This window comes from Mastomys coucha, unplaced genomic scaffold, assembly GCF_008632895.1.
Source record: "Mastomys coucha isolate ucsf_1 unplaced genomic scaffold, UCSF_Mcou_1 pScaffold23, whole genome shotgun sequence".
Taxonomy (NCBI): Eukaryota; Metazoa; Chordata; class Mammalia; order Rodentia; family Muridae; genus Mastomys; species Mastomys coucha.
The window spans coordinates 15,565,620-15,590,501 of NW_022196906.1; the positions used below are offsets into that span (position 1 = coordinate 15,565,620).

Sequence of the window (24,882 nt, forward strand, 5' to 3'; positions counted from 1 at the left end):
GTGCAAATCCAGAGCTGGGAGGGTTAGCCAGCAGCCAGTCCTGAAAAACTGATCAGCTCGTGGCTGCGAGATCCTGTTTCAAAAAGTAAAAAAGTAACAAGGCCTAATGTCAAGCTCTGACCTCCATATGCACATGCACAGGGCAGCACAGCACGGGCAACAAATGAGAATAAATGGGGGCTGGAGGTGTTGTTTAGAGTATCACTGTTGGGCTGGAGAGATGGCTCAGCAGGTAAGAGTACTGACTGCTCTTCTGAAGGTCCTGAGTTCAAATCCCAGCAACCACATGGTGGCTCATAACCATCCGTAATGAGATCTGATGCCCTATTCTTGTGTGTCTAAAGTACAGTGTACTTACATATAATAATAATAAATAAATAAATCTTTAGAGTGTCACTGTTGGAGAGGACTACAGTTTGATTCTCAGCACCCATAAGCAGATGACTGACAACTGCTCTTAACTCCCACTTTAAGGGGTTTCATGTCCTCTTCTCATGTCATGAGTCCATACCACACCCAACATGAACACACATAATTAAAACAAAGGGGCTTGAGTCATGCCTCAACAGTTTAGAGCACTTGTTGCTCTTGCAGAGGAGGTAGGTTCAGTTCTGAGCACCCACATGGCAGCTTGTAACTGTACCTCCAGTTCTGGAAGGATCTGATGCCCTCTCTTGGTTTTCTTGGTCCTGCGTGACTCTGGTGAAGAAAACATACCTGCAAGGCCAAACACCACGCATGTAAAAGAAAAGTTTGGGATTGGAGGGAGAGCTCAGCGCTTAAGAACAGTTGTTGTTCTTGCAGAGGATCTGGGTTTGGTTCTCAGCACTCACATTGTGGTTCACAATCATCCAGAATTTTAGTTCTAGGGAATCTGATGCTTTCTGACTTCTGTGGGCACCAGGCACATATCTGGTGCACATAAAAATAAAGAAATCTTTAAAAAATTTAACCATTATTTTATGTACATTTTAAAAGTTTTACATGGGTGTTTTTGCCTGCATGTAGGTATGTGCATCATGTCTGTGTCTGATACTAGTGGAGGCCAGACGAGAGTGTCAAAATTCCTGGAACTGGAATCAATGATGGTTGTGTGAGCTGTCATGCAGGTGCCGGGACCCAAACTTGAGTCCACTCCAAAAATAGCAAGTACTCTTAATAACAGCCATCAGTCTAGGAGGGAAAAAAAATTAAAGTAAAAATAACCCTAGAGTTGTAGCCACTCTAAACACTTGCTTAGCTTCATGGAACTGTAGACTTGATCCTCAGTAACATAGAAACATGCACGAGAGGATGAGAACACCTTTCTATGAGGCAGAAGTGTTGACTCATCTTACACTGGCATTAGGATTCTTCCAGAGCTGGGATCTACAACGCTTTCTAAAATACAAGTTTTCACTACAGCCTAAGAATTCAGGTGTGGCAATCACTGAACCTTACCACTGTGTGTTTCCCTGAGTACTGTGGCCCTTTGCTTAGAAAGAATGTCACAAAGTTTATAACAAATGCCAGGAAGCTGGAGGATTTTTATGACACGGTTGTCGGTCAGGATTGGGATGCTAGTAGCAGGAGGGAGGCTGAGCCAGGAGGAACATCAATAGTCCGTAGCCAGCATACAGAAACTATAGGAACTATAGAAAAAGATTGCGGCTTTCTTTTCTCTTATTGGTTGGAGTAGAGAAGTGATAGTTATATCAGCCAATTAGAAATTTTTACGGAATTATCTAATGTCAAGTGACAATCCAGTGTTGAAGGATTGATTCCTTACACCATTGGCAGGTTAGGGTTTCCAATAAGCCAACCCGAATCAACCTAGTGAGCTGAGGCCTTAGCTTCTTTTCCAGAGACCCCGCCTTCCCGGTCTGACAACCCGGTTCGAGTTCTATTGGCTTTCACTTAAGAGTGACAGTTTTATTATCCAGTGAATTTGTGAGATCAGCCCTTCCTCGTGCCTTTTTTATTGGCTCACGTTCTTGAGTGGCAGTGCTTTTGACCAATTGGATATAGTATCAGGGTTGCGGGCTCCGCCCCGGAGGCCGGGAGGGGTGGTCGCTGGGGTCGGGTGTCGCCTGAGAACCGGATGAGGCGGCGACTGTGAGGCCGAGCCGGGAGCGGGCGTCGCGGCGAAGGGGAGCCCGGGCGGGCTGGCAGAGCAGAGCAGGAGGAAGCAACGGCCACAGACGCATCGGAACCTAGAGTCGTCGTCGGGGGATCCGCGGGGCGGAGGCGGGCACCATGGGCAACCGCGGGATGGAAGAGCTCATCCCGCTGGTTAACAAGCTGCAGGACGCCTTCAGCTCCATCGGTCAGAGCTGCCACCTGGACCTGCCGCAGATCGCCGTAGTGGGCGGCCAGAGCGCCGGCAAGAGTTCGGTGCTCGAGAACTTCGTGGGCCGGTGAGCGAGCGCGCCGGCGGCGGTTCTGGGGCTCCGGCCGGGAGGGCGGGCGGCGGCCTAGGGCGCGGAGGGCGGGCGGGCGGGGAATGGCGGAACTGCGGCTCGCGGACGCCGTAGGACCGGTGGCAGTGGATAAGGTCTGGGGCAAGAGTCTCCACGGCTTTCCGCAGGGACTGGAGATGCAGATCCAAGTCTGGGACTAGTCGATGATAGTGGGTGGTGTTGGGGGCAAGACAGTCAGTGCAGACCCTTCTTGGTGCATCTAGTTCCGGCTATCGCTGGGCAACTCTGACATCGCTTTGCCTGTGATCCGGGATGGATCCACTCTTCTTTTCTCCTACTACCTCGAAGTCTTAGTGTGTGTGCTGTTGAAGATAACACTTGCCACTCAGTCATCCATGAGGAATGACCCCTGGGGTCTATCTGGCCAGTTATTTATCTAGAGCCTTCTCTCTTGCCTGGTTAGCTGGTTATCTGTTCTGGACAGGGTTCCTACCGGCACCATTTGGTTGTCCCATCTGTCCAGACTCACTCTGAAGTCCACCGTTGTCTGGCTAGCCATCTAAGGGACCTCTCGTGTGCGAATGCCCATCTGTGCCCCTTATTTACTTGGGTTGGCCTCTGCTATCTGACTGGTTGAACTTGTTAACTGACCGATTGTTATCTGGTTCTCTTGGGCTGACTGGCTCTTGTCTTCCAAGTGAATCCATCCATTAGTCTGTTTTCCATTTACCACCCAGGCACCCTGCCTGGCCATCCTCTCTGAGTGACAGAAGTTGAAGAACTTGGGAAGAAACATTCTTTAGGATTCTTTCCTGGCCCAGGATCCCAAGCTAAAGCTTCCCAGTTGGAATGCTCTCCGGATAGCTCTGGGAGCCTCAGCTTGCTCCATCTGTCCAGTGGGCAAATTCCACTTGCAGCTGTTTCTAGGATCCAGGAAGTGTGTGAAGGAGGGATGTTGATTTACTCCTGTCCCCTCCCCTCTGCCTCTCACACAGCAGCACTTCTCCATTCCAGGAAGTGTTCCATGTATGATGCTGCAGTGTGTGCCCAATGAGAACATTTGCTTTGCTGTGGACATTATCAATGTGTGTTTGTGTGTGTGTCCAAGTGTGTGGCAGAGAGTGCACTTGTGGAAGTCAGAAGACATAATCTTTGTGAAGTCCTTCCAAATTTATGTGGGTCCAGGGGATAAAACTTCAGGCCTCAGGCTTATATATATAGCAAGCCCTTGCGTCCATTGAGCCATGTCATTGTCCTTCCATCTTAAATTTTAGAGACATGGTCTCTCATTGAGCATGAAGCTCACTAATCAGCTAGTCTGGCTGGCCAGTGAGCTCCAGTGATTCACCTCTCTCTGCCTCACCCTATCATTGTGAGATACACATACACACACACACACACACACACACACACCCTCTACTGTTGTTACCAGTCTTTTGTGGAAGCAGGAGCATCTCTAAATTTGAGGCTAGCTCACTCTACATAGAGAGTTCTAGGGCAGTCAGGGCTACATAGTGAGACCCTGTCTCAAAAAAACCTCAGAAGTTGGTAAAAGGCTGCAGGGACTGGGTTGTTGGAAGTGTCTGTTTAGGCTGAATTAGCTGCACCTGTAACCTTAGGAACTTGGGAGTCTGAAGCAGGAGATTTCTTGAGTTTGAGGTTAACCTAGGCTCCATTGTGAGTCCTTGTTTCAAAAAAAGCCATGAGAGGGCTGTGGGTGAAGCTCAGGCATAGAGTACTTGCCTGGCCTGAATAAGACTCTGGGGTCAGTTTCCAGCACCAAATTGATAACAGATATTATTGATATTTATGTTCTCTTTGATTGCTTCATACTCAAAAAGACCTATGGCTTTTAGGTACTGAAATAAAAATTTTATGTATTCAGCTTCCCTGTTTGTTTGTTTATTCATTTATCTGTTTATTTTGTTTTTTTGGGTTTTTTTTCAAGATAGTGTTTCTCTGAGTAACAGAGCCCTGCCTGTCCTGAAACCTCCTTTGTAGGCCAGGCTGGCTTCAAACTAAGAGATTTGCCTCTACCTCTCAGGTGATGGGATTAAAGGCAAGTGCCATCAAGCCCAGCTATTGATCAGTTTTTTAAATAGCATCTCACAATGTGGACAGGCTGGCCTTGAACACACAGGGATGCACCTGCTTCTGCCTCCTAAGTGCTGGGGTTAGAGGTATACAGCACCATTCCTGGTTTTTTGTTTTTTGTTTTAATTTTTTGTTTGTTTGTTTGTTTTGAAACAGTCTCATACTGTAGTCCAGGCTACCTGGAACTTACTATAGCATAGGTCGGCCCCCAGAATTGAAGCAGCAGTTGTTCGGTTTCATTTTCCAAGTGCTGGGGTCACAGGCATGCACTACTATATCTGGCATTAAGTTCTTTTTACTCTAGAATGCATAATGTACCTGTGCTGCAGGACCTTTTGAAGAGGGGCCCACTCAATCCCATTCTCTATTTCCTGCTATGAGTTTTACTAAACAGAGTCAGAACTAAGAGTCTGTTCTGAGCCTTCTGCTGTTTCCTTCTGCTGTTCTTGAATGTCCATCCAGTGGGCATCTGGCTGTCAGCCAGGAGCAAAGGAAAGAGCTTGCCAAGGGCTTGGGCCAGCCCAGTACCTAAGGACAGCTCAGGCTGCTTCCTGTCAGTGCTTCCTTAGATTTTTCGAAGAACATGAGTGTACTCTAGGACATCTCAGGTTGCCCGGCCCCTTGCCCTGCCCCTTGCCGAGGCTTGCATGCAGATTGCTAGCCCTGGAGGCCAAGGGCTTAAGACACAACAAGTTTCACATGGGGGTCCAGATTTCTACAGAGCTTGAAACTACCCTGAAGGTTCTACAGAATAATAATAATGACATAGAGGCTTGAGGCCCCAAGCATGGGTCTGCCATAACTGACCGTGACTTTAGTCAAGGGGATTGATTGGGCATTCTAGGCCCCAGGTTCCTGTGTGTGTGTTTATGCACAAGTGTCTAAATATGAGTGTGTAGAGGTCAGAGGGCAGGCTTAGGCATGGTTCCTCAGGAGCCGTCTACTTTGTGTTTTTGAGTCATGGTCTCTCACTGGAACTTGGGGCTTGTTGATTAGTCTAGACTGACCAGCAAGCCCCAGGGATCTGTCTGCCTGGACCTTCACAGTGCTAGAATGACAGGTGTGCATTATGATGCCTGGCTTTTTACTTGAGTGCTAAGGATTGAATCTTGGGCTGACTTTGGAATAGCTGTATAGCTGAGGATAACCTAAAACTCTTGATTGCCTGGCTTTACCTTCTGAGCTTTGGCATTGCAGGTGTGCACCACCATGTTTGTGTTCATGTAGTACTGGGAATGGAATTGAGAGGTTTGTGCATGGTAGGTGAGGCAGCCAGACCCCAGTACAGGGCAGTGGGATAATGCCTGCTGTCATGAGACCCTCACCCTGGGGTGAGCTGACTTCACAGGTAGCTCACTGGGTCTTACCCGGGACGGCTTTCACGCTTTTAGACGCTTTAGCATCTGAACCCTTTGGCCAGCCAGCTTAGTGCACTAGCTTGTGGCTCTCAGGAGGGCTTGGTTCCTACCTTTGTGATTTAGCTGAGGGAGGCTAGCTGGGGTTTTTTTTTTCTCCTTTTTCCCCCCCATTTGGACAGGAGCCCAGGAAGTTGGGGTTCCACCCTGGAAAGCTCAGGCTAGACCCCTTCCTGTGAATGTATTGCCTTTCTGAATCTCAGTAGGAAGTGGGGCTATGGTTCCTTGAGTGTTTGACGTGCTACCTTAGAGTCACCTGGTGCATGTCACTGAGGCCTTTGGCAAGATAGCTCAGTAGGTAAAGGGTTTGCCACCAAGCCTGATGACTTGGGTTGATTTCTGAACTCCAATGGTAGAAGCAGAGAAGCAATTTCGGTGTGGTGTATGCAAACATAGACACAAACTTAAAGAGGATAAATAAATGAAATGTTTGGGATTTTTTTTTTTTTTTTTTAAAGAAAACAAAAAGAGTGCTCAGGGCTGTAGCTCAGTTGGTGAGTACTCAGCATGAGTGGGGATTCCACACCCATCAACCCAGAAACCTGGGGCATGCTTGTAAGGCCAAGTGGAGGCAAAAGGTCAGGAGTTCAGGGTATGCTCAGCAGCATACCTAGTTCTGCTAGCTTGGGCTACATGAGACCCTGCTTCCCTGAAAAAATAAAATAGAGTTCAAGCCTAGGCCCAGAACCCAGGACTCAGCTGAGGCAGGAAGATTGCCAGCCTGGGTGGGCTCAGCTGGGAAATAAAAAAATAAATTGTGTGTGTGTGTGTGTGTGTGAGAGAGGGGGTGGGGTGGGGGTGGGGGAGAGGGGAGAGCATGAGCAAGCATGAGAGAGAGTGTCTATACCTATAGCTCTTCCTTAGGCCAAATGAGTGTTCATTGGACAGTGTTTAGCACAGCTTTGCCTTGTGCCTAGGGATAGGGCCTTGAGCCAAATAACCTTCCAGCAGAGACTAGATAAAGACATTGGTGTCATCCTAATAGCTGCTGGGAAACGGGAGAGTGGAGTGGTCAGAGTCTGTGAGTGAGGACAACCATCAGAGGAGAAAAGGCTGGGAGAAGTTGGGAAAAGGTATCCTGAAGGTTGGAAAAGTATCACAGGATGTGGAGATGAACCGTGTGAAGGTTCTGAGCTGAGCTGACAGTGTACCTCAGAGTGTCAGGAAGCAGGAACTGTGGGATGAGGTTTAAAAAGAATTGGTGTGGGGCGTGGCACAGGCCACTTCTCTCCTGGGGAGCAGGGAGGGAAAATGCCCAGGAGGCACACTCCTTTTCTCTAGCTGGACACTTGGGTGAGCTGCTCCACATGGTCAGTTTTCTCTCTATTCAGTTCACCTGTTCAGACCTGCTCCCATTTTCCTTGGATCAGGAGGCATGGGTGGCTGTGTGCACAGGTACATTTGGACGTGTTCATATGCATGTGGATATCAGAGGTTGTGTGTGGTACAGTGCATATGGAGGTCAGAGGACAACTTGCAGGAATTGTTTCTCTCCTTTGTGGGTCCCATGGAGCCAACTCAGGTCATTGGGTTTGGCAGCAGGTATCTTTCTCCAGTGAGCATCCCACCAGTGTGGTGGTGGTGGTGGTAGTTGTTTTGTGTTCTGAAACAGGGTTTCTCTGTGTAACCCTGGCTGTTCTGGAACTCTGTAGATCAGGATGGCCTTGAACTCACAGAGACCAGTCTGAGTGCTAGGATTAAAGGTTTGATCTGCCATCATTACCTGGCTTTTCTTCTGTTTTGTTTTGTTTTGTTTTTTTAAAGATTTATTTATTTATTATATGAAGTACACTGTAGGTGTCTTCAGACATACCAGAAGAGAGCATCTGATCTCATTAGAGATGGTTGTGAGCCACCATGTGGTTACTGGGATTTGAACTCAGGACCTCCGGAAGAGCAGTCAGCGCTCTTAACCAGTGAGCCATCTCTCCAGTCCTTTTCTTCTGTTTTTAATGCACAGTGTTTTTGATATGTATCCCAGGCTGGCCCCAAGCTTGTGATTCCTTGCCCCCCTTCCCCCAGTGCTGCAGTGGCAGGCCCGTTCCACCATCCTGGGCCCAATTGAGCATTTCCAGAGCTGGGTAAGAGCTGGTCACTGAAGGGAAGCCTGTTGCTCTCACTCTTGCAAGTTGCTCCAAGCTGCAGCTGGTCTAGGCTGTGCTAGGTTTGAATACAAATGCTGAAATGACAGGCTCCTTGGTTGCTGGGAGAAACTTGGGCATCTGCTGAACCCTAATTTACAGAGGAGGGGCCAAGTGCTAGCTATAATTAGGCCCTTATTAAAGTGTCAATGTTTTTGGAGAAAATACAGTCAGAATTGAGCTACTCATGTGGCCTCTCTTCAAGCTGAGCGAATGGAGGACGTTGTCATGCCTCCTGAGCCAGATGCTACACTAAGAAAGCCTCCTGCATCCAGATGTGGTTGAGGTTTCTGGGAAGCCAGCCTTAGCTTCAGCCAGAGGCTAGGTGAGCACTTTGCTTCTGTGTAGTTTCTCTTTAAGATCTACTTTTTTTCTGTGTGTGTGTGTGTGTGTGTGTGTGTGTGTGTGTGTGTGTGTGTGTGCATTTCCATGAGTTTATGTGCACCACACATGTGCAGTGCCCTTGAAGGCTAGAGGTTGCTGGACCCTCTGGAACTGGAGTTGCAGACAGTTGTGAACTGCCATGTGGTATGGTACTAGGATTTGAACCCTGGTCCTCTGCAAGAGTAGTAAGCGCTCATGACTGCTGAGTGTCTTCCTCACATCTCCTCTTGTTTGTTTTGAGACAGGGTTTCCTGTAGTCCGGGCTAGCCTAGAATTTCCTAAGTAGCTGAGGATGACCTTAAACTCCCAGTCTTTCTGTGTCAGTGTGTTGGAATTCCAGATGTGTACCATCATTCTGGTTTCTTCCTTGCTGGGATGGAGCCCAGGGCTTGTTGCCTGCTAGGCACCTGAGCCAGTCTGCCTGCTGAGTCCCACCCAGGTTTTTGGGAGACAGTTGCTGCTTTTATACTTTCCTCAGTTACAGGTTGGGAAACAGACTGGGAAGGGAGGTGACATCTGTCATGAAGGCTAGGTTCCTTTAAGGTTGTCAGGTGTGTGTCTTCACTGTCAAGCCTTAAGTTGGGCCTAATGGACCAGGTGCTGGAGACTTGACAGAGACCCAGACTTAACTAGACAGGAAAATGGGTGAGCAAGTAAATAAACAAAGAACATTCTGGAAGAATGAGAAGTGTGGCAATAGATAGCATGGAGTCAGAAGTGAGAGATTGGTCTTAGTATCCACTATCACATTGACCTGGGTACCGGTGGGACAGAACAGTATCCACACAGAAGGAACAACAGGTAGAGTGCCCTACACACACCTGCTGAGCTGGTGGCCTGATGCAGATTTGGCATAGCCTGGAATAAATACATGGGGCTCAGGACAGTGCCTGTCAGTTTTTAATTACAAGAGCAGAGTGGGGACCAGCAGCAGACTGCCGGTCCAGCTTCCTGTGGCCCCGCTGGAGTCTGCCCACAGCCACCTTTCTCAGCGGAGGATGCCTCCTGTTCTTAGGCCGTCCCTTGTCTTCACCATGGACCACTCTGATCACTCTGCTTAGATTGTTTGACAACTAGTTTCCCAAGCTGAGTGTGGGAGCTCACTCCTGTAATCCCAGCATTTGAGAGGCTGAGGCTGGAGGATTAACGGTACTTCAAGGTCTGCTTGTGGCACAGAGTCAGACCTTGTCTCAGGAAACACACACAAAAAACAAAACAAAAACAAGAAGAAAAGCTGGCTGTAAGCCCAGCACCTGAGAGCTACAGGAGAAGAGAGAAATTTAAGGCAAGCCTCTTCTACCCAGACAAGTGGAGGCCAGCCTGAGCTACAGAAGACCTGTCTCAAAAACCCCAAACAAACCGAAGGGAAAAATAGTATAAACAAAGTCCACAAAATGACTTTCCTTTTTCCTTTTCCAATCTTGTCTTTCTAGATTGGAATCAGAAATGGGCTACGAAATTCAACTTGCATTTATGTGGGTTCTAGAGATCCAGACTCTGGATTCCTTGTGTAGCAAGCAGTCAACCACTGGGCCCACAGTTAGTTTGTGGTTTTTTAAAATTATTTGTTTTTAATGTACATTGGTGATTTGTCTGCATGTAGGTCTGTGTGAGGTGTTGGATCCCCTGGAACAGGAGTTATGGAAAGTTGTGATCTTCCATATGGGTGCTAGGAATTGAACCCAGATCCTCAAAGTAGTCAGTGCTCTTAACCTCTGAGCCCTCCACAACTGGCTTTCTGGCCTGGGCACTTCCTAGGAATATTTCCATGTTAGTTTCCAGTTGTAGCTTAGAGTATTCTGACCACCTGTGTGTTGCATGAAGGGAGCAGGAGCAGCAGTGGGGGCTGAGATGGTCATGCTGTTGAGAGAAGCAGCTCCAGTTATCTACAGCCCTGATCCCACCTGGAGGCTGTCTGCCTTACCCACCTGGAGGCTGTCTGCTCCCTTCCACTAGCAAAAATCCCTTGGAGTGGGTATTATGAAACCAGCCTCTTGTTTTCTCTCCTGGGCCTTGCCCTGAGGCTGTCCCTATAGATTCCCCTAACTTAGATTTTCCAGTCTTCCTCCTGAGCCTGGAATAGAGTCTTTGGCAAACTTGCCAGGTGCCAAGGTCCTGTCTATGGAGGCTTTCCAGGTGCCCACTTGTACGAGGCGGAGTGGCAGGCATGGAGTGCATCCTGGAGGAGGCAGCTGTCTTCTTGCTGAGGTGAAACAAAGGAATGTCTTGCTGACCCTGTGCACACAACACAGCCTGTGTTGCTGTGAAGTGCTCTGTGGCTTATGTGGGGACCTTTTGGTGACAGACATCAAAGCTCTATTTGCCTTCATGGAAAGACCCTGGTAGAGTGTAGTGTGAATGGGGAAGGCTGTGTGGCCCTCACCCTGGTGGTGGCAGTCACTTCACTGTTGGAGTTGGATACATGCCTTTGGACTCTCTTAGAGGCCTCTCTCCTGTCCTTATGTCCCATGTGCCACTTATCTTCTCAGAGCCAATCAGCTTCCACTTGTAGAACAAAACCAACGACTCCCAAGAGCCTGCCGACCCTGGCACCTCACTGCTTGTGCCTCCTCTACTTGCTTCCTCCCCTCCCTTCTCCATGGGTTCTCAGCCACCTCACTCTCACCATATCCCCTTTCTCTTCAAGACTATGTCTCATGTATGGCATTGTGGTCTTGAATTCCACATGTAACTGGGAGTGACCTTGAATGCTGCATCCTCATTCATCCATCTGAGTGCTGGGATTACAAGTACCTGGTTTGTGTGGAGCTGGGTGTGGAACTCGGGCTTGATGCATGCTAGGCAAGCACTTGGCTGGCTTATGGCCAGCCTGTTTCCAGTCCTGGTATTTGTACATGTGTCTTTGTGTGCACCTGTGTGGAGGGGGAATGATGGAGGCCAGGGACTGTTTTTAATTAAAAACATTTTTTTTATGTGTGTGCATGTTTCTTTCTGTTTCTTATGCATGTCTGGTACCCAAGGAAGAGGACATTGGATCCCCTGGAACTGGAGTTACAGATGGTTGTGCTCCATCATGTGATTACAGAGAATTGAACCCTGGTCCTCTACAAGAGCAGCCTGTGTTCTTAGTTACTGAGCCATTTCTCCAGACCCTTAATTATAATTTTTTGAGCTAGGGTCTCAAACAGAGCCTGGTCTCATTATCTGCCCTTCCCCTCCTCTGGAGTTAGGATCACAGGCACATATGCCCAGCTCAGGCTCTTCTGTTTTAGGAAGTGAACTCATGTTTGGCCAGCAAGTGCTTTATCCATGGTGATGATCTCCCTAGCCTCTATGATTTGTGTATTTATTTTTGGTACAGAGTTTTGCTGTACAGCTCAGGCTGGTTTCAGACCTGAGAAGCCCTTGCCTTGGCCTCCTAATGCTGGCAGTGCAGGCACTGCCTGTACTTGGGTCCTCTGCCGCCTTTTCTGGGGAAAAGCTGAGCTGAAGTCTGACTGGGATCCATGGGTGTAGAAGTGAGGCCAGCAAGGCTATCTGGGACTATCCCTACTCTCTCGTGAAGAAGGAAGCACCCCACAAACTGCTCCTCACACTTTCCCAGACTTTCATGACTGTAGAGAAGACGGGCATTGTCCTAGTGTGATGCTGAGGGATACACCCATCCCCATCGAAAGCCCCAGAGGTGGCCTCAGTACACAACCTTGTCCTGGCCCAGGGCTTCTGTCTTTTGTACTGATAGATGAGGTTTTTCTAGAGTAGTTGTTCTCAATCTTCTTAAGATGACCCAACCATAAATGACTTTTGTTGCTACTTCATTACTGTAATTTTTTGTTACTGTTATTAAGAATTGTAGTATACATATCTGTTATGCAGGATATCTGATATGTGACTCCTGTGAAAGGGTTGTTTGACCTCCAAAGTGTTGTGACTCATAGATTGAGAACTGCTGTTCTAGAGGATGGTAGCTTTCTGGCCTGGGATGCCTGCCCCCAGCAGCCCTAGCTGCAGGGAACCTGCCAGTGGTGAGGCTGGCTTTGAATTCCTGAGCCTTCTGCATCCACTATTAGTGCTAGTACTCAGAGTGTGCCACTGTGCTGACAGGGACTTCATGGTTGCTAAAATCCTCGTGGCTACCCAGTGAAGCCAAGTAGAAATCAAGACCAGGAGCCTATGACTAGCGGTGTCTGGAGCCCTGCCCAGCTCAGTCTTCCTGTGGTTTAGGTCCCCTTGGCCATCATTTTGCAATGTTGACTTCCCACTCAACCAAGCGGAAGGAAGCCTGGTTTCTGCAGCCTTTGCCTTGGTGGCACTCCCAGGGAACACTGTCTTGCATAGGCTGTCACAGAGTTGGGTATAAATTGTTTTCTAGGGAAGGGGGCCTGCATGGGATTTGCCCTGGCATATGGTGAAAACTGAGTCTTAAACATTTTTTTTCTTTTTTTTTGTTTTTGTTTTGTTTTTGTTTTTTTCGAAACAGGGTTTCTCTGTGTATCCCTGGCTGTCCTGGAACTCACTCTGTAGACCAGGCTGGCCTAGAACTCAGAAATCCGCCTGCCTCTGCCTCCCAAGTGCTGGGATTAAAGGTGCGCACCACCACTGCATGGCAACTTTTTTTTCTTTTGAAGTTTTTTTGAGGTCTCATGTCACATTGCTAACCTCAAACTAAGTTAAGTGCACGGCTGAGGCGGGCTTGTGCTTCTGTATCCCTACCGTGTCCCTGAGCTGAGGTTCCCACAGCACCAGGCCTAGAAGCTTCTTTTTCCCCTCCGACAGCCTGCTTCAGACTCAAGTACTGGGATTGCAGGCCTGTTCTACCACAATCATGCCTGGATTTTTAAAAAGTTGATAGTTACATGTAATCCAGGCTGGTCTCAAACTTCTGATCCTCCTGCCTCTCCTGCCTCTTACTTTCTAAGTGCTAGGATGGTGGGCGTGCACCACAATTCCTGTTTTCTGTAGTGCTTGGGATGGAAGCCAGGGCTTCATCCACAAACCTGGTTTGCCTGCAGTTGTTTTGGACAAGATCTTTCTCTGTTGCTTCTGGACTCCTGATCGTCCTGCCCCTGCTGCCTGAGTGCTGCGATTGTAGGCAAGTACTCTCACATCAGGCTTTAAAATTTCTCATGGCACTGGGGATTGCTCCCAGGGCTCCTCCACTGAGTTACCTCTTCAGCTTTAAGATACATTGGGGTTATTCATGTACTTATTTTGGTTGTTAGAGACAGTGTTTTCCTGTGTAGTTCTGGCTGTCTGTGGACCAGGCTGGCTCCAGACTCAGAGATCTGCCTGCCTCTGTCTCCTGAGTGCTGGCTACAGAAGAGTTATAAAGAGGGGCTGGGCGAGTGACTCAACAGGAGAAAGGTGCTTGCTGCCAAGCCTAATAATGACCTGAATTGCATCCCTGAGACCTGTATAGTGGAAGAAAGCAGACTCCTGAAAGTTGTGCTCTGACCAGGGCCATAGCAATCCCACCTCCAAGCAAAGAAACAAATCAATAAGATGCAGTCTAAAAATATAGAGGGCAGGTTGCTCATGCCTGGCTTCTTTAGCCTCTTTCTACTGCAGACTCTGTTAAGACTGTCATTGTTGATGGAAGGCACCTGTCACATGGCTGCCGTTGCCCTCCCGACGCAGGATCCCATGGCCAGCTGCTTCCCTTCTCGGCTCTCTAGGCTCTCAGGCCGTCCTAGGTTCTCATGACCTTGGGTTTTGATAGAACATGAACAACAGTAACTTCTCCCAGCTTATCTGGCTTTTTCTCACAGCTGACTGTGAGTTCCTTCATTTTGGGTAAGAAACTACTTAGGTCCGCTTTATGCATTCTGTAGGACTTTATAATGTGGGCCAGCAGGACATTACCAGGGAGAGGGCTGTGGTCTCCTAGTGGACATGGCATCTGCCATGTTTTCTTACCTGAAAGTTACTACTTTTGTTTTTGCATAATTTATCCTTGGTAAGTATCCAGGCCCTAAAGGTTTTATGTATGAGGATGCAAGTGTATGTGTGAGTTTGCATGCATGCATGGGTACTTGGGTGTGGAGGCCAAAGATTGATGGCAAGTGTCTCCCTTAAATACTGTGGAAGAATCTTTCACTTAAACAGAGCTTGTCAGGCTGGTGAGATGGCTCAGTGGGTAAGAGCACTGACTGCTCTTCCAAAGGTCCTAAGTTCAAATCCCAGCAACCACATGGTGGCTCACAACCACCCGTAATGAGATTTGATACCCTCTTCTGGTGTGTCTGAAGTCAGCTACAGCGTACTTATGTATAATAATAAATAATAGTTAAAAAAAAAACAGAGCTTGTCTAAATCTGCTAATCTGGCTAGCCAGCATGTTCTGGGGATCTCCTGTCTCTTCCCCACAAACACTGGCATTGCAAGCAGATACCACAACAGCTTGGCATTATGTTAGTACTGGGGGTCTGGGACCTTGGTCCTCAAGTTTGCATGTAAGTGCTTTGCCTGCTGAGCCATTCCCAACCTTCATTTTGATTTTTCCAGGCCTGGGGATGCAACTCATAACCTCATGTATACTAGGAAAGGCCTCTACCCCTGAGCCAGACCCCTGTTCCCTCTCCACGGGGGTTCCAGGCAGGGGCTCTGCCCCTGAGCCATGCCCTCAGTGCCTCACTGGGGGATTCTAGGCAAGTGCCCTCCTGCTGAATTGGCTTTCCAGCCCCTCATTAGGGGGTAGAGGGAAACTACTGTAAGGAGAGCCACACCTCCAACCCCTCATTGGGGCATTCTAGATAGGCACTCTACTGTTGAAGCCTGTTTCCTAGCTGTCTCTTGCATTTTGTATAGATTATAAAGTATAAGTTGAAAAGTTGAAGGATTATTTTATATATATATGTATATATACAGAAATATAAATATATGTACATATATATTAAAATATATATTTATTTTTGGAAAGCATTGTATAGTCTTCTTTTGCATTGGATGGCCTTTGTCAGATGGGCATGGTCTCTTTTGGATGCTGCTGGAGCACTGCCCAGTGGTTCCCACATCTGCACAAGCCACATCTGTTTATGACTGCAGTTCCCTGCTCAGTGTTGAAATCAGGCGCTGTGAGGACGCATTGTTCTTTTTCTCAATTGTTTTGGATGTTCTAGGTCCTTTAAACATTAATTTTGTTTCTGCTGTCTGTTTGTTTTGAGAATTCTTACTGTGCTTCTCACACTGACCTGGAGCCTGAGCCTATTCATCCTCAGCTTGGTGGGTGCTGGTATTAGAGGTGCAGCACCACACCTAGCTCTGAATGCCCATTTACAATCAGCTTGTGGATTGCTTTGTCTGTCTGTCTGTTCATCTATCCATTCATCCATCTATCCATCCATCCATCTAGCTATCTATCACCTATCTTAGAGTCTCACTAAGCAATTCTGGCTGTCTTGGAGCTCGCTATGTAGACCAGACTGGCTTTAAACATCAGCCTCCAAGTACTGGACTTAAAAGTGTGGGTCCTCAACCCCAGCTATGTTGTGGATTTTTTTTTTTTTTTTTTGGTTTTTCGAGACAGGGTTTCTCTGTGTAGCCCTGGTTGTCCTGGAATTCACTCTAGACCAGGCTGGCCTTGAACTCAGAAATCCGCCTGCCTCTGCCTCCCAAGTGCTGGGATTAAGGGCATGCGTCACCATGCCTGGCTATGTTGTGGATTTCTTTTTTTTTTTTTTTAAAGATTTATTTATTATTATATGTAAGTACACTGTTGCTGTCTTCAGACACACAAGACGAGGGCATCAGATCTCATTATGGGTGATTGTGAGCCACCATGTGATTGCTGGGATTTGAACTCGGGACCTTCGGAAGAGCAGTCAGCGCTCTTACCCACTGAGCCATCTCGCCAGCCCCTATGTTGTGGATTTCTACTAAATAAAATAAGAAGCTAAGACACTAGAGCTCAGAGATGGAGACCTAGTCAACCATACACCAGGATTCTGTCTATAGCACCAAAAAAAAAAAAAAAAAAAAAAAAAAAAAAGGAAATTAAAAAGGGCTGTTTATAAAGACCTGTTGAAGCCTATCCTGTCCTAGGCTGGCTTCAGGCTTATCGCATATCTAAGGGTGACCTTGGGCTCCTGATGCTCCTAGGTGCTAGCATGACAAGCATGCAGCCAGTACTTAAGTCTGTGTGATACTGAGGACAGAGCTCAGGACTGTGTATGGCAGGCAAGCACTTGACCAAATGAACTTCAGGTCCAGGGAGGGCAGGGTTGTACTTTAGTCATTTCTATGCTTCGCGTGCACTGTTTGTGGATGTAGGTGTCAGAGGATAGAGTTCCTGATGTGAGTAAGGCGTAGGTTCTGGCCCTCACCTTGTTGGAGATGGGATTTCCTGTTCAGTGCTGTGAATGACAGATCAGGTGGCCCCAGTGGAGAACTCTTGTCTGTGCACCCCAGACTCCTGTTGTTAGTTTTGATTGCTGTGCTGTTTCATCAGCTGTCCAGGTCCCTGCATTGCCTGCTGCCTCACTCTTGTCCATTTGACTGCCCCCCATCACCTCCCATAGAAGGAGCCCGCTCAAAACTCAGGGGCATGTGAAGGTGCAGGCTCGTGCTCCAGCCCTGATACTGGGAGTGTTGGGAATGCATTAAGTGTATTGGTTCGAAAGTAGCCACTCAGAAAACAGTAGTACGTGTGTACTACAGATGCAGTGTATAGTTTTTTCCAAAAGTATATATACTATAGGGTTTCTCTGGGTAGCCTTGGCTGTTCTGGAACTTGTTCTGCAGACCAGGCTGGCCTTGAACTCAGAGGCTGCCTGCCTCTGCCTCCCAAGTGCTGGGATTAAAGGTGTGAACCACCACCATCTGGTCAAAGTCCTTATTTATTTTTGTTGTTTTGTATTGTTGTGAGACAGGGTCTCTATTATGTAGCTCTGGTTGTCCTAGAGCTTGCAATGTAGACCAGGCTGGTTTCAGAGTCATTACAGAGATCCACATGCCTCTGCCTTCCAACTTTTGAGACTGAAAGGTGTGTGACATCACATCCAGCCTCAGCTACTTGAGATGTGTGTGTGTGTGTGTGTGTGTGTTGGTGGTGAGAGGACAACTTTCAAGACTTGGCAGACACCACCTTACTGCTGAGCCATCACAGCCCCCTTCTTTATTCTATTCCAGCCCCACCAAGTCTTGATAATCTCCCACCTGCTCAGCCTGAACCTGTCTGTACTTCCTGACCACTGTTTGTCCCTCAGGCAGTTCTGCATCTCACTTCCTGCCTCCTTCAGGCTTCCAGGAAAATGTCCCCTCCTCAGGGCAATCCCAGGACCCTCTGCTACTGTGTCATTCAGTGTAATTTCTTTTAGAAGCATTTATAATCCCTGTTTGTTTGACCTAAAGTTCTTCTTCCTGGGTGTGTCCCTGCTTTGTAGGTACCTGGGCCATCTCCCTGTGTCACCTTACACCCACCTTTGCTTTAGTCACCAAGAGTCACTCAGCAAAGGAGACAGGAGTGCTCTTTGCCACACTGTGACCTGGGCCCCACCTAGCTGGGCCAAACCAATGTGTTTAGTGCTCTGTGGAGCTGGGTCACAGTGAGACACTGCACCTACACACAGCAAAAGGAAGGGATAAGGCCTCGGGACAGGCAAATGAGGATTGGCTAAAGGAAGCACAGGCCAAGGCCTGCCTGGGTTTGTGTGGACAGCAATTGGGTTCTTTTGAGACAGGGTTCCATCTTTCCCAGGTAGGCGTCAAACCTAGAGGAGGCTGGCCTTAACTTCTGATACTTTCCCTTTACTCTCCCAGTGCTGGGAAGATCCAGCACCAACCACATCTGCTTTATGGGAGCTGAAGATGGAACCTGGGGCTCTGCCAGCTCAAGCTCATTGCCAATCGTAGTCCTAGAGTTTATACAGAGACATAAAGTCATGAATGTACGTGAGCATGAAAAACAAGCCGAAACAAGTATAAAGGCATGAAGACTAATGGGGGGGGGGTGATGTGTAATCAATGTCTAATACTCATGTATGAGAATGCCCTTCTAGAACACAATATCATGTACAGTGAAGGCCTTTTTAAAATTGTAAAAACAAGTAAGTAACAGCAACAATTTACCAAAAAACATAATAGAAAGAAAGACATGAGAAGCTAGGCACAGAAACCACATGAATCCACTTGGAAGAACAGGCTAGTTCCCAGAGACAGAGAGTAGAGTTGTGGTTCCAGGACGTGGCAAGGGAGTGAGTGCTTGGTAGACATAGAACTTGGGGAAGATTAAAATGTCCTGAAATCAGAGAGAATAGTTTCACAATCTGAATCCACAAAAACCCTCGCAGCCACTTAAAACCTGTGGATCATAAAGCTGTGACGCACTTCCCAGAAAGACAGTTAAGCCAGAGGCAGAAAGCAACTCTCCCATCCCCCTGCCATACACCTACAAAAGAAAGAATGTTTCTGCCTTGAAGACAAAGCTCAGTGCTGAGGCAGGGCCACTGAGACAGGAGCATTGCAAGAAAGTTCAACCTGGGCTATGTCGTGAGACCCTGTCTCAAAGAACATATGGTCCAGGCCAGGCCACACCCTCTTCCTCTAATTTCCCTAGAGCCCTTTAGCATAACCCTCCAAACGTCATTTCTTGTTTTCTTTGTTCTGAAATGAGATAGTGAGTGGAGGTAGTACTGCCCACATGTGCGTGGGTGTGAGGGTGTTCATTGGAGCATCCAGTGAACACTAGTGAACACTGCCCATATCACGAAAGAAAAATGACCCTTTTCCCCTTAGCAGCCTCAATGGCCAGTAACTCCTTAGGCTGTGAATAGGGGCCTCATCTTTTCTCAAGTTTTATCTTTGAGGTGAGTTCTGACTCTGTAGCCCCGGTTGTCCACAAACTCGATTGTCCTGCCTCAGCTTCCCAAGCACTTGAGAGGACTCTGGCTTAGACTTTCTTTGTGAAGTTAAAAAAAAAAAAATTTGGCAACTTCATTCATTTAAATATTGAACGATTGCTCGGTCACTGTGGTGTTTGAGAATGCTTAAATATGCTTAAATACTTGGTCCCCATTTGGTAGAACAGTTTGGGAAGGTTTAGGAGGTGTGGCCTTGTTGGAAGAGGTGGGTCACTGAGTGTAATGAGCATAGTAAAAAATGCCTTTTAGACAGGTAAAACTAGCTCAGGCAGGATCCCAGTACACCGGAGGCTGCACCTGAGAACCAGAACTCAGTGGCGTCATTCACTCAGTATAACCAGTCAGTCCTAGAACCCATTGACACCCACTGCACAGTATATAAGAGAGACCAAGAGCAATGCTCTGCTCTGTGCATCTGGAGAGATGACACCTTGATCTGTCATGTGGCTGGAGTCTCCCCCAGGATCCTGACCCTTGAATCAGATTTCTGTTAGAAATTAGACCTGAACCTCAGCTAAGTAAGATATATAATATATAATTTTTTTTTTCCGAGACAGTTTCTCTGGATAGCCCTGGCTGTCCTGGAACTCACTCTGTAGCCCAGGCTGGTCTCGAACTCAGAAAACCTCTTGCCTCTGCCTTCCAAGTGCTGGGATTAAAGGCGAGTAACACCACCGCCTGGCTAAGTAAGATATTTTGTACATGTGTGCTGCCTTAGAGAGATAGGCTTAGAACATAGGAAATTAGAACCTTGTGTGATGACCCTCAGTATAATAAAATAACTTTTGTTATACTAACTATACGTAATATACCCGCTTGCTCAAAACACTTTGGGGTGGGCTTTGAAGTTTCAAAAGCTCACACTATTCCCAGTTAGTTCTCACTCTCTGCCTCTTGCTTGCAGAACAGAGGTAAGTTCTCATCCTACATCAGCTGGCTGCCTGCAGTCATGTTCCCCACCATGTTGTTCATAGCCTCACTAACACTCTGGTACTGTGAGCCCAGCTTAAATGCTCACTTTTATAAGTTGCCTTTCTCATGGTATTCTGTCATGGCAATAGAAAAGCAGGAAAGAGCTGGGTATGGTGGTGCATACCTTTAATATCACCACTCCAGAGGTAGAGGCTGGCAGATCTTTATGAGTTCAAGGCCAGCCTGATCTACATAATGAGTTACAGAATAGCCAGAGTATGAAGAGAGACCCTGTTTCAGGAGAGGGGGGGTGGGGGAGGGAGGAAATTAGTCGAGGCAGTCTTTTTCACCTCCCCTTTGCCTCTCCTTCTCCCTCTGATTTAGTTATGGTTGCTTGCAAAGGCAAGCGTGAGTGTGTGTGTTTGTGTGTATGCGCGTGTGTGTGTTTGTGTGTGGTGTGGGAGGGGTGTTACTTACTGCTCATGACACTGCCTCTCAGAATCCTTTCACTGCCTGTAGTCCCTCACCGAATCAATAGTTTTAAACTTTAGCACTTAGAATCCAGTTTGTCAGTTAAGCAACAGTAGTAGGTTCAGCTGGGCATGGTGGAGCATGCTTTTAATCCCAGCACTCAGGAGAGACACAGGATCTCTGAGTTCATGGCCACCCTGATCTACAATTCCAGTTCCAGGACTACATAGAGAGACCCTATTTAAACAAACAAACACCCTCCCACACCCCAAAAAAGGCAAACCCTGGAGCTCTCTATCCACCAGTTTTGGCCAGCTTTACAGAGCCAGTATTGAGTTTCCTCCTGTAGAGTAGACCTCCTGTGGTTAGTTTACCCCAATAATCCTAATATCATTGCTGTACCAATGCATATATCTTTCCGAACAGGTTGTTATGGTAGCTTGTGGGCCACAACCAGGAAGGACCACTTTCTTTCTCCGCACCTCTAGCACTTGCCACTGGTCAGCAGGCAACAGCATTCCATCAGAGTGCAGTGTCTTCAGAGGTGGGTCTAACCATTTAGCTCTGCTGGGTGACCAACAGTAGCAGCCATAGCCTGTGATGTGTGCAGAGTCTCCCTGTTTCATGTCTGGCACAAAACTCCCTTTTACACTCATGGCTTCCAGGAAGAGAGGAACTGTCTGATGCTTCTGTCTGACTTCCTGAGTAGCTCGAAGAATGCTGGCCTTGCAGAGTGAGCTTAGAAATGTTCCCTCCAGTCCATTCTGTGGAAGAGTCTCTGAAGAATTGACCTTCCTTCTCTTTTCAGTGTTTCTTAGAATTCACCATGAAGTTGTTGGCTCTGGGCTTTTGGGGGAAAGCTTTTGAACACTAATTCAGGCCCTTTATTCCTTTTCTGTCTCTAGAGACTTCACCACGTTCAGCCATTTGGTTTCTTTGTAATTTTTTCCTCCAGGGTTTTCAGTTTCTCCCATGCTGCCCTTGCCCTTCTAGTCTTTTTAAGATAATATTTTTATGAGACTGGAGAGATGGTTAATGGCACTTGTTCTTGCAGAGGACCTGGTTCTCTTCCTACCACCGGATGGCTGCTCAAAGTTCTCTGTAACCCTAGTTCCTGGGGATCTGACACCCTCATCCGGCCTCTGAGGGTACTGCATACGCATATGTTGCACGTTCATACGTGCAGGCAAACTCTCATGCACAGAAAATAGAAATAAACAGATCTTAGCGGGATCTGATGGAGTCAGAGACAAGTGGATTTCTGTGAGTTCAAGATGAACCTGGTCTACATAGTGGGTTCATTCATTATTTGTGTGTGTGTGAGTGCATGTGAGTGTGGTGTGTGTGTGTGTGTGTGTGTATGTGTATGTGTGTGTGTGTGGTATATGTAGGAGTGCATGTATATGGAGGACAGAGGGCAGCTTTGGAGTCAGCTCTCCATCTTTATATTGTTTCTGTACCACACTCAGGTTTCTGGCTTGCACAGCAAGCTTCTTTACCTGCTGAGCCATCTTGACAGCTTCTCTTCTTTTTTACTCATTTGGTTGGTTGTGATATTACTACATTTATTCTAAATCTTAGCAATATGAGTCTTTTTTTATTTGAGAAATCTTGGTTCTTTCCTCTCCCCTACACGCCCCGAGGCCCGTCCCCCGCCCCTACTTTAATAAAAAAAAAAAGTTGGCCTCAAATTCAATGTCTTTGCAAAGATGACCCTGAATTCCTCTTCCCCTACCTCTACTCCCCAGTGCTGGGGTTACAGGTGGGCACTGCCATGCCTGGCTTATGTGGGCGAGGGAGGGGAGCCCAGGCCTTGAGGCTTTGGTCTGTTTGCTTTCAGTTCCTGTGTAGCCATCAGGCACAGCACTCCTGACATGGCCACAGTTATTGGCATTTCCCCAACCCCCTCTGTCCTAAGTCCTTACTCAGCTTTCTGCTGGAGTTAGGAAGCATACTCCCTCCCTTCAAGCCTTGCTGTTCTCTGCACTGCTGAGCAGGAAGTCTCTTTTGGAGAATGTTCTGCGCCTTTGAGGGTTGGGACGATGGCTGAGTGGGCAAGGACTAGTTCAGTGTGTGAGAGGCCCTGAGTTCTAGCCCATCTAGAAGGGAAAGAAGGAAAAGTAGACAGAGCCCAGAGAATGGGTTGCTGCTGCTGCTGGGTTTGGGCATGAGCCTTTCTTTCCGCCCTGTTGCTTTGGGAAGTATTCACTCTGAATACTCTTGATGCCTCTACTTATCTGTCATTCATGTTTCTTCTATTAGAAGGGGGTGGAGGTGGGGAATAGACAGGGTCTCACTGCTTCCCCTCTGGCTGGCCTGGAACTTACCATGTTAACCACCGGCCTTGAACTCACAGAGATCCACCTGCTTATGTTTTTTGAGTGCTATGATAAATGTATGTGCCAGAATACACAGCCTCATTTGATTTTTTTCTTTGATTTTTTTTAAAGAATTTTTATTTTATGTATATGTATACACTGTAGCTGTCTTTATACACACCAGAAGAGGCATTGGATCCTATTACAGATGGTTGTGACACACCATGTGGTTGCTGGGAATTGAACTCAGGTCCTCTGGAAGAGCAGTCAGTGCTCTTAACTGCTGAACCATCTCTCCAGCCACATTTGTTTGTTTGTTTGTTTGTTTGTTTGTTTGTTTGTTTGTTTTTCAATACAGGGTTTCTCTGTATAGCCCTGGCTGTCCTGGAACTCATTCTGTAGACCACGCTAACCTCAAACTCAAAAATCCACCTGCCTCTGCCTCCCAAGTGCAGATTAAAGGCGTGCACCACCACAGCCCGGCAAATACTTTGGTTGCTCCCTCTGAGGTTCGAACTCAGGACCTTCAGCTTATGAGACTGACGCACTGCCGACTGTGCTAAGGAGGCACCCATCCCATTTGTTTTTTAAAGGAAAAAAAAAAAAGATTTGTTAAGATGGATAGTGTTGGCACATGCCTTTAATCCCAGCACTTGGGAGGCAGAGGCAGGCGGATCTCTGAGTTCGAGGCCAGTCTGGTCTACAGAGTGAGTTCCAGGACTATACAGAGAAACCCTGCTCCCACCAAAACAGGATTTTAAAATTTTATGTGTATGAGTTTTTGCCTGCATGTATGTGTGTGTACCACATGCATGTCTGTGTCTGAGGAGACCGATAGAGTGTGCTGGGTTCTCTTGGAATTAGTTACAGGTATTTGTGGGTGCTGTGAATCAAACCTGGGTCCTCTTAACTGCTGAGCTAGCTCTCCAGCTTCATCCCACCCACCTTATTTTTTTGTTCAGGCTGTCTCTATATATAACCTAGGCTAGTCTGGAACTTCTAATATTTTCGCCATATTCCTCTGGAGTACAAGGCTCCTAGGTGTGTGTTACCCTTCCTGGCCATTTGTGCAGTTACTGAAAGGATTATTATTCTCCATGCAACCGGAGGACCAGACTCTGGATCTCCCGAACTCACATGAGTGTCTGGGTAGGTGTAGTCACCTGCTTCCTTTAGGAGGGAAGCGAAGACAAAGTCCCTGGAAGAAGTTGAATAGTTAGATGAGCAGATCTATAGATTCTGCATCTATGAGAAACGTCGCCTCAGTAAATAAGGTGAAAGGCAATGGTAGAAGACACTGACATCAGCCTGAGTCCATGTGCCCATGTACCCATGTGTACCCTCACAAATTCGTATACATTCACATTACCCACACACAAGCAGAAGGAAAGAAAAAATGGGGTGTTCCGACATCCATACCTATTGATTTACCTAATTCCCCTGCCCAGCTCTTTTACATATCACGTGGAATTCCTTGACTTTGCCCCGCCTACTATCTCTAGTTACTGTCTTACTTGGACTTCTGCTTGTTTCTCATTCTCCTGACAGTGCCTGAGGAATCTGAAGGAAGCAGGTGACTGCCAAGGAGGAAGCCATTTAAGATGGTGTTGAGTCACCTGACAGGAAAGGTTGTGCTGAGTCTCAGGGGTGCCAAGGAGAAGGGCACATGCTTCTTGTAGTTCTTGGGGTTGACATCCCCCCGCCCCCAGCCATTGCCTTTGTGACTGCACCTGCACGTGGCAGACACCTAGCTTCCTATGCGTCCTCTGCCTGCTTCTGCTGGTGTCCTCAGGGCATGACCAAGTGTTAGAACCCCATTTACAGATGGAGACACTGGAACAGTGATGTCCTTGTGCTGGTCACACATGGACTGTCAGGCTGGAGACTCACCCGTGGCCACCCACATTCTTACTTGGTGCCAGGAGGGAGCT

The 24,882-nt window shown here is 47.5% G+C and overlaps 1 protein-coding gene and 1 non-coding gene across 12 annotated transcripts in view; one reads left to right on the forward strand and one right to left on the reverse strand.

Annotated features, from left to right (window-relative positions):
• Positions 1 to 2,040: 2,040 nt before the first annotated feature.
• Dnm2 (dynamin 2) overlaps positions 2,041 to 24,882 on the forward strand; it is an 84,192-nt gene continuing 61,350 nt past the window's right edge. For all 11 annotated transcript variants that reach the window (XM_031343372.1, XM_031343371.1, XM_031343374.1 and 8 more), the window contains exon 1: positions 2,041 to 2,396. In XM_031343372.1, coding sequence (XP_031199232.1) covers positions 2,236 to 2,396 — 161 coding nt within the window. In that variant the 5' untranslated portion in view covers positions 2,041 to 2,235. The remainder of the gene's footprint in view (positions 2,397 to 24,882) is intronic.
• Trnam-cau lies at positions 23,448 to 23,520 on the reverse strand. The gene has a single exon. It is a non-coding gene; the product is annotated as a tRNA-Met (tRNA).